This window comes from Liolophura sinensis, chromosome 6, assembly GCF_032854445.1.
Source record: "Liolophura sinensis isolate JHLJ2023 chromosome 6, CUHK_Ljap_v2, whole genome shotgun sequence".
Classification (NCBI taxonomy): Eukaryota; Metazoa; Mollusca; class Polyplacophora; order Chitonida; family Chitonidae; genus Liolophura; species Liolophura sinensis.
Genome location: NC_088300.1, coordinates 17956724 through 17971417, shown reverse-complemented (window position 1 = coordinate 17971417; position 14694 = coordinate 17956724). Strand labels below are relative to the sequence as shown.

The window sequence follows — 14694 nt, the reverse complement described above, 5'->3', positions numbered from 1 at the left end:
CATAATGGTTAAATAACAGGTTCCAAATTATCTCCTTATCTTTTTGGTGCTTTCTTTTAAGGATGCTACATTTTCATGACTTTCGATTTTTAACTAGAAAACAGAATTATTTGGTCTTATAAGCAAAATTAATCGTTTCTCCCTGGCTTGGTTTACATCAAGGAATATTATTGAACTCGTCTGCTTTAACAACGTACTTATGCTGCTATAGAGGATGAATTTGGAGTTGTTAGGTATGCCTACCAATTAATCGTTAAGTTTTTCCATTATTGAATGTTTGGAGTGCTGTCACTGTGTCTACAAAGGTGTCAAAACATTGTAGCTCTTCCAAAGCTCGTCCTTGATTCTCATTGTTGTTGCTGCTGTTGTTGTTGTTGTTGCACCATGTTGAGCAGAAGCAACCTGACAAATGTAAATTTAGATACACTCCTGACTGTGAGTGACCAAATGCTTTTGGCACTCGGTACTTTGATTGTGGCAATGTGTGTAATTAGGCCTAAGAACAGCCTGATTTTTCGTAGAACTTCTGCCATGCATTGCGAGTTGTGCCCTCAGTGTTTAGTTCAATCTGGTATATAGTAATTAGTATACCAAACTATTTCCCTAGTTGCGGATGTAATTCTTGGTATTGACCCACACAACAACTGCTTCTGATGTCGGTAAGCAACACTTACCGCATCTTCACATGCACATTAAATCTTCCCTAGCAAAAATCGATGTCAGCTAAGTGGTCTCCATAATGAACTAATCTGTTCTGAGTCTCACTGAAACAAAAAGGATCCATGACCACCGCAAAAATTCACAAAATAAATACATTTTCAGGCACTACACACACTGTGGCCTATATTTCGTTCTGATAGTCATACATACAAGTCATGTGATTGAGCCTAGAAAAAAGTAAGGTCGTTCAGGGGAGGTAATACCTAATGCAATTGTTATAGTAAGACTAGGCAAGTCTAGTCGTCCATTTGGCTGGTTCACTTCCCATGTCATTAGATGGCACTTCAGTCTCATTCATTTGCACAAGTGATCAAAATGGGTGTAGTGTCTGAAAACATATATATTTTGAATTTGTCGTGGATCGTTTTTGGTTCGGCAAGACTCAGAACAGGTTAGTTGATTATGGGAAACACTTGGTTGACATAAATTTATGCTAGGGAAGATTTAATGGGTGTGAAGTTGCGGTGAATGTGGTTTACCGTCAGTCTGACACAGTAGAAGCAGTTATTCCCCTTAACTCTCCAAACACTTTGTATAGGTCGATACCAAGAGTTACATTCTGCAACTAACTATATCCCAGATTCAATAAAGGTTAATTCATTCTGCAAACGAGGCAAAGTACTTTGTGTAATGGACTGACTGGATTTTTCAACTTAGTGATCAAAAGCTAAGGCAAGTAAATTTCAGAAATTGTTGAAATTTAATTGAACTACTCAGCGTTGTAATATGATCACACTATATACTGTGGGTATGTAGGGCCTATGAGAGATACGAGTTCACAGGACTCTCGCGTGGGGGCGCTCGCATGTATGCCCGAAGTTGTGGTTGCATGAAGGCCGTGTACCACCGGGGTTCTAACCCCAGCTTCCGGTATATGCGTGAGCACCCCCCACGCAGAACTCCTGAGAACTCGTAACTCTAATAGGCCCTATAACAACTTGCTAAAGTTAACTTGGCCCGTTATAGATGCTTGCCCTGAGACTCACCATGAGCCCATCAACCAAGGTCATCAATTTCCTCCCTGGATGGTTACTCTTGATAAATCCAATATGTAGACATTGCTTAACATACCTGCTGTAGCTAGCTGCCCAGCCTGGTGTATAGATCTTACATAACTTGTCGCTTGAGTAGGTCAGCAATCCAAATGTCTCACCAGGTCTCTTGATTTGTTGTTATTCTTGCCATAGGCATTTAAATGTCTAGCCACAATGCATCATTCTTGCAATATTTCTGAAAGTTACATCATGCACAATATAGTTGAGCACAGCAGCAATAGCAAAAACTTTCAGATCACCACGGAAAAGACGACAGCGAGTTAGCAATGCAGCTAGCCTGAAAAATTAGACATTGTATTTGTCCATCTGCACTTACAGCCTCCGTAGTGTTTCTTACCTGACATCTTCTCAGTCAGCAGTACCTAGCCGAGGGGATCGCACTGTTATTATACCACTGTTGGTTCTGGTTAAGATCACATCAAACATATCTAACTGCTTACAAAAACAGCTAACTTTTTTTCTTACTTTAATGTTTCAGAATCCTTTGGACAGAATTTCCCTGAGGTGAGGATAACAGCTACAGAAAAAATCTTCCTTCAATGGCCAATTTTTTCATTTTCTTTGACCATTAAACCTTGTTTCAAAACTACCATCATAACTTGTTCCTACCATTCGTGGTTGTCTCCTTAACCCTAAGAACTTTGTTTTTGATGAGACATTGAAATGGGTTTTGGAAACATTTGTTACCTAGTCTCCCCATGCCATATATTACTGGAATGTTATGTCCTGCCCTAAAGCAGTGCAATGTGAAGCATTTGATTCTAATATATAGAACTTGCCGAAGACAGTTTGCTTCAAAAATATGTGGTGATATAGTATGGGAAGCAGATAATTAGATATAATTTGTCAGACATACCCAAAGTCCTTTACCTAGCAGTGGCTGGACTCAGTATATTTAAGTGATAAAGAAGCAGTACTAAATTGCTGGTTTTTGTAATTGCAGATTTATTTACTTTTTGTTTTTGAATGGAGGTTAGAGAAGGTTATTGATGTTGTTTTTTAACTTTGGACTTAGGATTTTGATGGAGCCCTGGACTGTGTGAGCATCGCAGTAACATGCTCCTTTAACCGACAAGGGACACTTCTGGCTGTGGGTTGTAATGATGGAAGGATTGTCTTGTGGGATTTCCTGACACGTGGCATTACCAAGGTGATTGGTGCACATGTTCACCCTGTCTGCTCTCTCAGGTAGGTTGTTATGTGAACGAATGCACTTGTATGGCTTATCTCTTTATGTCTGTCCCTTCAGCAACTGTGTTACATTGCTGGCAGTATGACTAGTGTAACTGATGTTTGCAAACCTTGTGAGACATTTACTACACACTGTATATATCAGGTGAAGAGATACTCATTTATTCCTTTAATAGGCTCAGTGTTATTACAGAAAACAGCTCATTTTCAAATTTTATTGAAATCATTCAACTTAGCTACAGACATTAGTGTGAATAATTATTCTTTCTAATCTTTCTGACTCTGAAAAGTAGAGGAGAAGTAGTGTTTGTAAAAAACGCTCATTCCTGAAATTTTACCCAGATAGATTTCAGAGGTATTTATTGTTATTTATTGTTTTCCTTAGCTGGAACAGAAATGGACATAAATTGCTAAGTGCGGCTACAGATAACACTGTATCAGTGTGGGACGTGGTGTCAGGGGACTGTGATCGTACATTCAGATTTCCCTCCCCCATCCTCAAAGTCCAGTTCAACCCACGTGACAGGTACGTCCATCTTTTCAATACAATGGAGCTACAGTGTGAATGATTAAGATTGTTTATAAGTCACAGGAACATAGTATTATGTAGAGGACTGTCATTGTAAAACTCAGATTCTGTTGTGAATTTGAAAGTTTATTTGTTGTAAATATTGCATTTTAGTCGCATTGTGAGTTTGTGATTTGTAAAGTATTATATCACAGATTACTCTTGGTAGTTTTATGCAGATTATGTGTACTACATGTTTTGACACCTAAACTCAGGTTTTTTGAAGCCTGTAAATTAGAATGTACGTATATGTTTTGCAGTTACATTCTTCCAGTGTCTCTTCTTATTAGATATATGTGTAGATTATCATTCAGTTTATGAAATGTCAAGTAATGAGGCACATTTTTTATGTTTTCAGTGCGAAGTTTTTGGTGTGTCCAATGAAACATGCAGCTGTGCTGATGAACCTCAATAGTACACACAAAGTTATTCCCCTTGATGATGAGGTAGGATGTAACACTAACATCAGTGGCATGCATGAGACAATTTGGTTATATTTTTGATATTGTGTTTAAAGTTTATACTTGTCACTCTTTGGAAACTAGTTAATATATAACCATTGACATAGCTTCTTGAGAATGTTGTCACAGCGTTTTTACAGTAATTTTTAGCTCACCTGAATGAAGTAAGGAGAGTGGGGTACAGTTTGATTAAAATCTTTGATCAATTTTGGGGTTGCAGTGGCCACCCAAAGTACACAGATAGCCAGTTGTTAGAGATTTACATATCAAAGACCAAGGAAGTTTTTTTACCTCATAGCTCAACGTATCCTCAGGCATTCACAGGGTAGTATTTGCCTCCCATAATACATGGATTAACAATGCACTTCATGATTTGCATATCAAAAACCTCTGATATAAATTTTTGCACGAACTCCCCATAGTGTCTCTTACCACCACGATGATATACAACTCCATAACATACTAAGTCACTGCTTTGCTGTCCATATGCATACGATAAAAAGTTATAGCTGTAATAGTATAATAATATTGGCCCTTCTTTTTGATTTAATGGGAAGATCTTAGCACTATCTTATTACAGAATAATATCTGTGTATGACAGTGTCAAACATTCTACTTTATTGTAGTTTAGAGGTCAATATTTGAAAGTCTCACATGATTTGAACATTGTGCAGTTTTATGAACTGTTCAATCAGGTGAGCTCTCGTTATTCTCTGAATGCCTTTTTTAAAATCTTTCTGCTATGCAATCTTAATTTTACAGAAGTGTTTTGCAGAGCTTTGATAGTTTGTTACTTGTTAAGAGGAAGCGTTATTGTGTAAATTTGAGAGGAAAAATTGTCATTTTTCTGTGTTCCTCTGCTTACAGTCTGACCTGAATATAGTGGCATCATTTGATAGAAGAGGAGATTACATATATACAGGAAATGCCAAAGGACGGGTAACCAAATTATACTTGTTAAATAGAAATATACAACATTTTTTTGCTGTATACAAGTCGGGATCTCAAAGCTGTATCTGGAAAATGTGATTGTTCGGCTTTATTGCGCCTAATATACTAATTATATTCCGCAGGGATTGTCAGGCAACAACTGAAGTAAGTGCGTAAAATGTAAATTTGCAAGTTTGAATGTAAGAGGCAAAAAATTGTAATATTAATATTTAATAATTGTAATAGTAACAAGTTTGTTTTAATATAAAGAACAATTTGGCATGTAAGTAATACTTGTGGATATGTGCATAACTAACAGATGATTTCCAATGTTGGCAAGAAACATATTTTAATGTTTTCAGATATTCATTTTAGCTTTGGTGCATCTATACTATTTCATTTACTGTAGCGTGAGTGTTTGAACAAATCTATGCCATTGACAGATTGCAACTTTTGACTGTACTTTGGCTAAAGTCCAGTCATGACCATGAAAAAAACTGCAAATATGATAGCAATTTTGACCCATAGACGCCGTGATAAGCCACGGGTAAAAAATTTTCCACTTTTCAGTAACCTGCTACAAAATATGGAACAGGGAAGTATTCACACGCTTATCCACCTTTCTTCCATGCTTGTGTTGTTTTTGCTGTATCTACATTTTTTACCACTTTCCATTGAGTAGTTCCAATTTTCTTCCAAAACTACGTTCTTGACATGTCTTAGAAGTTATGCCTGTCAGAGAGATTTAAGACGAGCTCTGAGAAACTGACACAGCCCAAAAAAAAAAAAAATAAATGCCCTACTCGGTCATTAAATTAAAGACACTTTTGAGAAACCCTTCGGCATTCACGCCACAGTTAGAAAGAGAATTTGTTCTATGTTGCAGGTGTTGGTTTTCAAGGAGACATCAATGGAGCTGGTGGCATCATTCCGTGTTACAACAGGCACGCTAAATGCCACGTCCATAAAATCTATAGAATTTGCTAGGAGAGGCAAGTAAGTTTGTTTACCAATAGTGTTCCTTTGCCTATGTTAAGTTAATGTGTACATCCATTTTAGTATGTCCGGGTATAGAAATTATCCTCTAATTGGCTGATTTCATACTTTCTTATTCAAAATTTGAAAAGCAAGAAGCAACTGATTTTATGAGAGCCAGTGATTGCTGATGTAATTTGGAGGTAGGGTAAGGTATTTTCAGACTTTCCTGACCATAATTTTCCATGACTGCGTAATGTCATACTTACATGTATGGAAACAAAAAAAAGTTGTTTGTACAATTGGTATACTATTAATTGTTCTTTCATCTTGAGGGCTGCTACCCAGAGGTGCTGAGTGGAAGTTATTTCAAATAATTATGTAACTCCCATTTGTTTTCCAGTTGCTTTTTAGTAAACTCTGCTGACAGAATTATCCGTGTGTATGAGAGTGGGGAGGTGTTAGCATGTGGACGTGATGGAGAACCAGAGCCTATACAGAAACTACAGGATCTTGTTAACAAGTAGGTTACCATTATCTGTACAGAAACATGTATGTTGTGTGTAGAGAAACTACAGGATCTTGTTAACAAGTAGGTTATCTGTACAGAATCTACAGGATCTAGTTAACAAGTAGGTTATCTGTATAGAATCTAAAGGATCTAGTCAACAAGTAGGTTATCTGTACAGAATCTACAGGATCTAGTCAGCAAGTGGGTTATCTGTATAGAATCTACAGAATCTAGTTAACAAGTAGGTTATCTGTACAGAATCTACAGGATCTAGTCAACAAGTAGGTTATCTGTACAGAATCTACAGGATCTAGTCAACAAGTAGGTTATCTGTACAGAATCTACAGGATCTAGTTAACAAGTAGGTTATCTGTATAGAATCTACAGGATCTAGTCAACAAGTAGGTTATCTGTACAGAATCTAAAGGATCTAGTCAACAAGTAGGTTATCTGTACATAATCTACAGGATCTAGTCAACAAGTAGGTTATCTGTACAGAATCTAAAGGATCTAGTCAACAAGTAGGTAATCTGTACAGAATCTACAGGATCTAGTCGGCAAGTAGGTTATCTGTATAGAATCTACAGGATCTAGTCGGCAAGTAGGTTATCTGTATAGAATCTACAGGATCTAGTCAACAAGTAGGTTATCTGTATAGAATCTACAGGATCTAGATAACAAGTAGGTTATCTGTACAGAAACCATATGATTTTGGATGTAGGTACTAGACCTATAGCAATATGTAGGTTTTCAATGATAAATTGATATAGTAAAGTATTTGTATTACTGTAAAAATAATGTGTTCTAAGTCTGTGGATGATCAGCAGGTTTATTTATTTATTTTTTTTTTCATTTAATTGAAAATTTAACTTATATGACGGCTGCCAGCATTATGGTGGGGTTAAGCCAGGGAAGCCTACAACCATCTGCAGGTTGCTGCCAGATCTTCCCATGTACAGTCAGAAAGTAATCCAGCACAAGCAAAATTGTTCTAAAGACCATGTCTCAGTGACAGCGAAGTTGAATGCTTACATCCAGCTCCTGCTGGACTGACTGTAGCTTTCTGTTGGGGCTGCTCCTTCTATAAACCTCACCAATGCTGAGTTCAGTTTTGATGTGTTTGCAATGGGACACTCTAGGGCAAGCTACAATGTACACAAAAGGATCCAAATTTCAGTAGAACACATCGTTCTCTTATGTGACATTGCTGTGTTTGTGTACTATCTGGGTGTTTTATGAGTACACATACACCGATAATTGCAATGTAATAAAGGACAGAACAAAAGAGTTCATAGCTTTGGACTGTCTTGATACAGGCAGAAAGAGTTTTTCGAGTTCCAGGTTGAGTGTAGTTTGTTATGATACTTCAGTGAGTCAGCATCGGCATTAGGGTAGTGCTGCTACAAGGAGATATTATGATTATCAGCAATATAATGTATATGTGGACCCTTACAAAGTTGTTGAAATGTGAAAATCAGATCTCACATGAGCAAGCCTTTGATTTCAGGACTTTGTGGAAGAAATGTTGTTTCTCTGGAGATGGGGAATTTATTGTGGCTGGTTCTGCGAGACAGCACGCTCTGTACATCTGGGAGAAGAGTGTTGGGAATTTGGTGAAAATTCTCCATGGCACTAAAGGAGAACTGTTATTAGATGTTGTGGTATGTACTATTCTTTGGCTCATAAAAGAAAAGACAACACCAGGCAGGTTAAATATATATGCGTCGATAAGACATAACTTTATGTCTTTGTGATGTTTCACAACCAAGATGTTGCAGTTCAAATTAAGCATGATTGCTCACACTGAGAAAATCGAAATTTCCACTATGTTATCAGTTTGATCAATTAGATGGAAGTTATCTCTTTAACCTGAAATGATTTTGCTTACACCACCCGAAGCCTGTTTACCTTATGACCATATATTGTGGGGAATGAGTGACCTGACATACCGTTTCCAGTATCTTTAACATGTTGCACCCCATGGCCATCTAAGAATTTCAGATTAAAACCTAATTTATTGAGTTACCAAGCACATCAGAAAAAATGGTAGTGGCTGTTTAGGTCTTTCTTCTTTCTACCCCTGAACAGGGTGGGGCGCGAATAACAACTTCACCTACCTCTGACTAGTCATATCCACATCATAACATATCCCCTTCCAATTGCCACACAAAACTTTGTAATGATAATCCAAGAAAGTATAGTTTCACGCGTAAAATGCCTCCAGGCCATACTGTTGCCAGTTATTTGAACACAACCACCATTAGTCTTGTCGTTTGACTAGGTCACATGAAAAGTTGAATCGTCACCAACAGTCAAACCCCTGGACTTTTTTTTTTCGTAGTCAACTTTATTTAAGATAGTGCAAAATTATTGCACTATATATAGCCCAATTCCAAAAAATTAAAAAACAAAAAAAAAAAAAAAGACAGAAAAAAAGTCTGCTTATAGGCACGTACCCAAAATTGTATTCACCCATTTGAAATACATGCCGGCCATCTTAAAAACATGACTGTACCACATGACCTGGAGACATGATACTGTATTGGACATAAGATAAAAAGTTGTGTGGCAATTGGAAGGGGATATGCTATGATGTGGATATGACCAGCTAAGTAGGAGAAGTGGTTATTCAGGCCCCTACCTGTTGCACACTATTTAGCCAAATGTGCTGGTCTCTGACTGTAGGTTGAGCTGTCTTGAGTATGGCGTATCCGCATATTTCTCAACCAACAGTCAGTGTACTCAGACTTGTACTTTTATGGATTGCCAAAAAATGGAGACAAATGTATTCCACTAGACTTTTCAGATCAAACTGTTTTGCACCAAATACATATTTCAATACCTTCCAGCATGTACATTTATGTTAACTGATTTGCATCAGTGTTTGTCAAACGTTACCCTTTTGCTTTCAGTGGCATCCTGTCAGACCAATCATATGCTCTATATCCAGTGGCCTGGTTTCAATATGGGCACAGAATCAAGTTGTAAGTAAGCTCACCCCTAGTCTAACAATGATAAACTTAGCCATACCTACATGTAAATAAAAGAAAATTGTGGTTCCCATCTGAAAATTGCAGCCCTGTACAGGTATTAAGATTTTTTTACAAAATGAAAATTTAACTTTGTTCTCCAAGAGCTGTAAATCTGGGAATGCAAGGATTCTATTTGAAATTTTTTAGATAAACCATCATCTGTTGTTTAAATCTGACCCTGCTAGGTTGACTACAGCTTAGTCATTAGGTTTGTTTGTGTGTAATTTTTCTCCATGCATTAGCCAGGCCACCGTCCTGTAAGAGAAATAGTCTTGAATAAATGCTTTTTTTTTTTCAGTTGATTTGTAGATGTTTGCTAATTATTCATAATTTATACCACCTTCACCACCGTTATGAACAAACAACACCTGGAGGTTTTATATTTTAATCATTGTACTCGACTTGTTAAGGGCTTATGGTTAGAGATCTGGAGCATGCATTACATGGTCTGTGTTTGTTATTACAATGTAACATTTTATGATCATGTAATAGTTATAGATATTTGACATGTTTTACCTCCATCTTAGGTGATTATGTTTCAGCCTTCATTTCTTTGTCTGTTTGTCAGCAAACATAATAATGTGGAAAAAGTAACGTAGGGATTTGGATGAAATTTTGTCTACGCACAAGCCTTAGGCTGTGGACATTTTCTTCAAGTTTTGGTGGTGGTCAAGATAGCTCATTACGAGACAGATTTAAAATGCAGCATATTGTCCCTTTGTAGGAAGGGGATTTGCACATTTAAGAATGCCTTTCAATTTCATATAACTCTGTATTCTGTTTGTGTAAAACAGGAAAACTGGAGTGCCTTTGCTCCAGACTTCAAAGAGCTGGACGAGAATGTGGAGTATGAAGAGAGAGAGTCAGAGTTTGATATCGAAGATGAGGACAAGGAAAAAGAGGAGACCAAAGGTACAGTCAGACAGAGCAGAAACAATCTGTGTTCAAGTTAAAGCTTTCATTTATAACCTCTGATAAATGAGGTTCTATGCTTAATTCCTGCATTTGTTGACACAACAATAGTTGTGTCAGGAAAATTTTTTGGTATCTGGCATACCTGACTACCATCGTATGAGTGAAAAAATTCTTTAGTACAGCGTTAAACATCATAATGAAATAAATAAATTCTATAAAGTTAACTTCGAAAAAGAGAAATGTTAATTTAAGAAATGTTGAATTTATGGTGAGGCGTATTTGGACTGATGTGTGGTTTTGATTATACAGGTTTGGATGAAGAGGACTTGGAAGTGGATGTGACTTCAGTGGAACCTATCCAAGCCTTTGTGAGCAGGTAACAGTTAAACACCCCCTCCCCCTCCCCAGCTGTCTGCTATCATTGTCCTGAGTACACAACTTTTCTCATCTGGTTATCATCAAACATCACAGTTATTCCTCTTGATGTCTGCTTTGTATACGAGGAGGTTTTAACTGTTGCTGATGATTGTAAGTGTTGTTATTGCTGTTGTTGTAGTGATGAAGAGGGTGAAGATGAACAGGCCCTCATGTTCTTGCCTGTGTCTCCAGAGATTGATGAGCCAGAAGAGGGCTGGCCACAGATGCCCACTGAAACAGTGAGTAGGAAGGAAAGCTTGGAAATATGATGGAAACCTTAGTGGTTGGGACTTGTGCAATGCAGTGTTTTCCATGCACTAGATGGCAAAATGTCTTAAAATGTTATATCTTTAATAAGTCTCTCTGACTTGATGGATAATATGGTTTATTGAATCTTGAGAGCAACATTGTTTGAACTTCATTCACTATCATTCACACAAGAGTATAAATATAATCTAAGGATCCAATTTTGTTGCTGTTGGGTAAGCCTATATATACTTGTGGGTGTAATGCTGCCTTCAGTAACCCTCATTAACACCTTTTTGTTGTGAATTTGGTCAAAGGAACTAGGCTGAATCATTCGGACAGTTTCGCCATTCATGCCTACGAAATGAGATGGCAACTGTGTAGGCAGTTTATGCCTCTGTCTTGCTGGCAGTGAGTAACTCGTTGATGTTGTTGTTTTACTGCAGTGATATCGATGACATGCATGGACAGAGGGTGAGAAGGTTTAACAATGGTTAGCTGACATCTTAGTATACTTTTCATGGGCCTGTTCCTCATTTGCAATCTTTGCTAAACTTCCCAAGGTGAAGGTCACAAACTTGATACTTCAGATAACTTTCAAGTTCACGAATGATATATACGAGTCATGAGGTTGAAAGAACAAGATTCACACAGCGTGAACTCTAAAATATGACTCATAGGCCTGCTACGGAACGCAGCGTAAGCTACAAAAAGAGACTGTGGAAATCTATGTTTGCTATGGTGCATTGCGTGGTGTATCCAATAGAAGGGTCAGTGAAAATCTCTGGTCGTTATTCTGCATCTGTTTGTGTTAGCCTCAAGAAGAGAGTCAGGTCCACCAGGAGAGGAAGAGGAAGGAGACAACAGATCAGCCTGTACCAAAGAAAAAGAAAGTTAAACCAGTAGATGTGGATCTACCTCAAGCTCCCATAGATGGTAAGCGAAGTGAGATAGATTACTACAGGGTTTGAAAATTGGCCCAGCACATGTATGTAACAATTGCTTGCCCTCAGCACATGATGGGTTGTCTGTCGTACATGTGCATCTTGTACATTGACCATCTGATCTTAGTAACAGACCAGTTTGCTTTTGGCAGAAATCCACCCGTTGTTGAATGTGAAGAAGCCCCAGGATAAAAGCCAGAGTAAGAGAAGTCGTCCGAAGCCCCACCGGTCAGGAAGACTGGACAAAACCAAGACGAGGGACAGAGGTGCTAAGGGGGACTATGATTTGAAGGAGAATGCATAAAAGGTAGATGGAACAATGACTGGTTGCCTCAAAAGAAAGTGCATGTATATATTATAATAATTTCAAAGCAAGTGAGAATGAAGGCAAGGGACTTAATATAATCCTCCTGTATGTCTTAAGCTTATAGTGATTCTTAAAGATATATGTGTTACTTTGTCAACAGAAGGAAATCCTAAAAACTAATGTTGCCGGGTATGACAAATTCTGATTCTCCTTACTGCAATGCGTTTCAGTCATAAATGTTCTTGTGTATTGCCAGGGACGGGCATGCGTACTAATATCCTAAACTACAGTCTTTTCACTAGTATAAAACATTGTTTATTATTAAATTAGATTTCATGTTTATATGTTAACAGGTACAAATGTCACATGTATAATCAGGTACAATTATTGGCTAATAACAGCATTTATCTACAGATTGGCTTTTTTTTTCTTTTTCTTTTTATTTCAAGAGTGCTGCCACCTGTATAACGGGCTAAGGAAAACTCGCTTCCAGTATCAAAGCCAATTGGGATCTGCAGACATGTTGCGCCTAGCATCAGAGAACAATGACAGCTGATGGAGGGACGTCTCAATGGGCGCGATGTCGGCCTTGTTCAGGAGATCAGAATCACCAGAACACTGTTTCTTCCAGTCTCTGAGATGTGCTTCCAACTGCTTTCTGATGAATGTCTCAATCAGTGTATTTACATTGTCTTGTGTTTAAACTGGAGTGGGGAGTGACAAGGTGTACTATTTGTGACCGTCAAGCTAGTCTGAACAATATAATTAGCATTTGTACTACTGATTCATTAGCACAGCTGGAGCCTGTTGTGTATCTGTCCACAGGGGTTTTACACCATGTAAAACTGTTCCCTTCTTGAGGACTTGAGCTTTAAATAGGGCTAATGCTTGTGATGTGCTTTGAACATGTATGGAAAAAAAAAACACTATGCTTTGTTACCAGCCAAATAATTGGTTCCAGTAACTCTATTACAAAAGCAGTGCAGTGCAAATATGTATTACTGTACATCATCGCCTGTACGTATATAACTAACATTTTTACCAGATAACTAGTGCTACATGTATATGTGCAATATTTACACATTGCTACATGTATCCTCATGACCTGGTTCTCTCACTTCTCGTGCAGCCTTGGTGACAATGAGCATTCAAAGATGCATTTGTGACCATTTTGGCTGAGTAATCTTCATGGAAGACCACCTCTGTATATCTGTAGATCACATGTAGATATGTTGGACCCTCCAGTGTTCTGTGTCGTGTATTTATTTATTTATTTGATTGGTGTTTTACATCATACTCAAGAATATTTCACTTACAAGATGGCGGCCAGCATTATGGTGGGAGGAAACTGGGCAGACCCCAGGGGGAGGCCCACAACCAGCTGCAGGTTGTTGGCAGACCTTCCCATGTACGGATGGAGAGGAAGCCAGCCCAAGCCCACAGAGGTCTTGTAAGTTACATATAAAACCTCTTGAATATGGCGATAAGCAACAGTCAGATAACTGTTTTATAGGTGCTTAGTATGTGCACTTTTGTACTGATGCATGTAACTATATTACTGGAGGAAAAAATGTTTGTGAATCAGATATGTGTTACATGATCAGAGACATTGCATACTCTTCAATTCTTAGCCAAGTGGTTAAATGGCTTCCTGTTCATTCCCTATGTGTAAGCATAGCTCACAGAAGAGTTGGGTTCAGTACTATTCTCAGACAGGAAAATTTCTAGCTACACCTGCAGTGCTTTCATTCTTCTTGAGATATTGGGGGCAATAAGTAGTCGATGGTGGCCTGTGTGTTGTCTTGCATCAAATTCACTGGAGACCACTAGCTTTCCTCCAGTATGATGTGTCACAGGTGACACAGGCAATAACTCACTAAAGATCCGTTGTTTACTCCAGGCACTCTAGCCTCCTCCATCCAGAAAACTAACTGCTATCATACATGCATAAGTGAAAAATCCTGGAGCATGATGTTAACCCAGAATCTAAAAATAGAAAATATTAGTTTGTCATAATGACATAATGTTAGGATCAAGAAACATGTTTGAAAAAGTACAGGTAAAACAACCATTTGTCCAATTTCCATGCTATTTTAAGTGATAGATGTTAATATTTGTATGTAAAATTCACATACACTATTGTCCATTTTTCGTTATATTTGTCTCACCTTCATGCAAATAAAGTCCATGGAAAAGCTTACTGCTTCCTGACATCACGAAACACTCCTGGCATCAAGCCAACTTTCAGCTGTATGTTGAATGTTGGATTAAATATATTTTTCATATATGTAATTTGAGTTTTGTTATGATTTGGTCTTTCATCATGAGATGTTGCTGATAATAGAAGAATTCTAACCTTCTCATGGAAATTGCTGATTTAGTGTGCCATTAAAGGTGAACTACAAAGATTTTGTGATTCTGT

The 14694-nt window shown here is 37.8% G+C and overlaps 1 protein-coding gene across 1 annotated transcript; it reads left to right on the top strand.

Moving 5' to 3' along the window:
* The first annotated feature begins 36 nt into the window (after positions 1 to 36).
* On the top strand, positions 37 to 14508 carry LOC135466757 (retinoblastoma-binding protein 5 homolog). Its single transcript, XM_064744421.1, has 16 exons — positions 37 to 233; positions 2254 to 2279; positions 2791 to 2963; positions 3352 to 3492; positions 3893 to 3980; positions 4863 to 4934; positions 5812 to 5921; positions 6304 to 6423; positions 7919 to 8072; positions 9324 to 9395; positions 10238 to 10355; positions 10668 to 10734; positions 10915 to 11014; positions 11837 to 11957; positions 12118 to 12272; positions 12722 to 14508. The coding sequence occupies exons 1-15, from the start codon at positions 215 to 217 to the stop codon at positions 12267 to 12269; spliced, it is 1533 nt and encodes a 510-aa protein (XP_064600491.1). The 5' UTR covers positions 37 to 214; the 3' UTR covers positions 12270 to 12272; positions 12722 to 14508.
* The last annotated feature ends 186 nt before the right edge of the window (positions 14509 to 14694 follow it).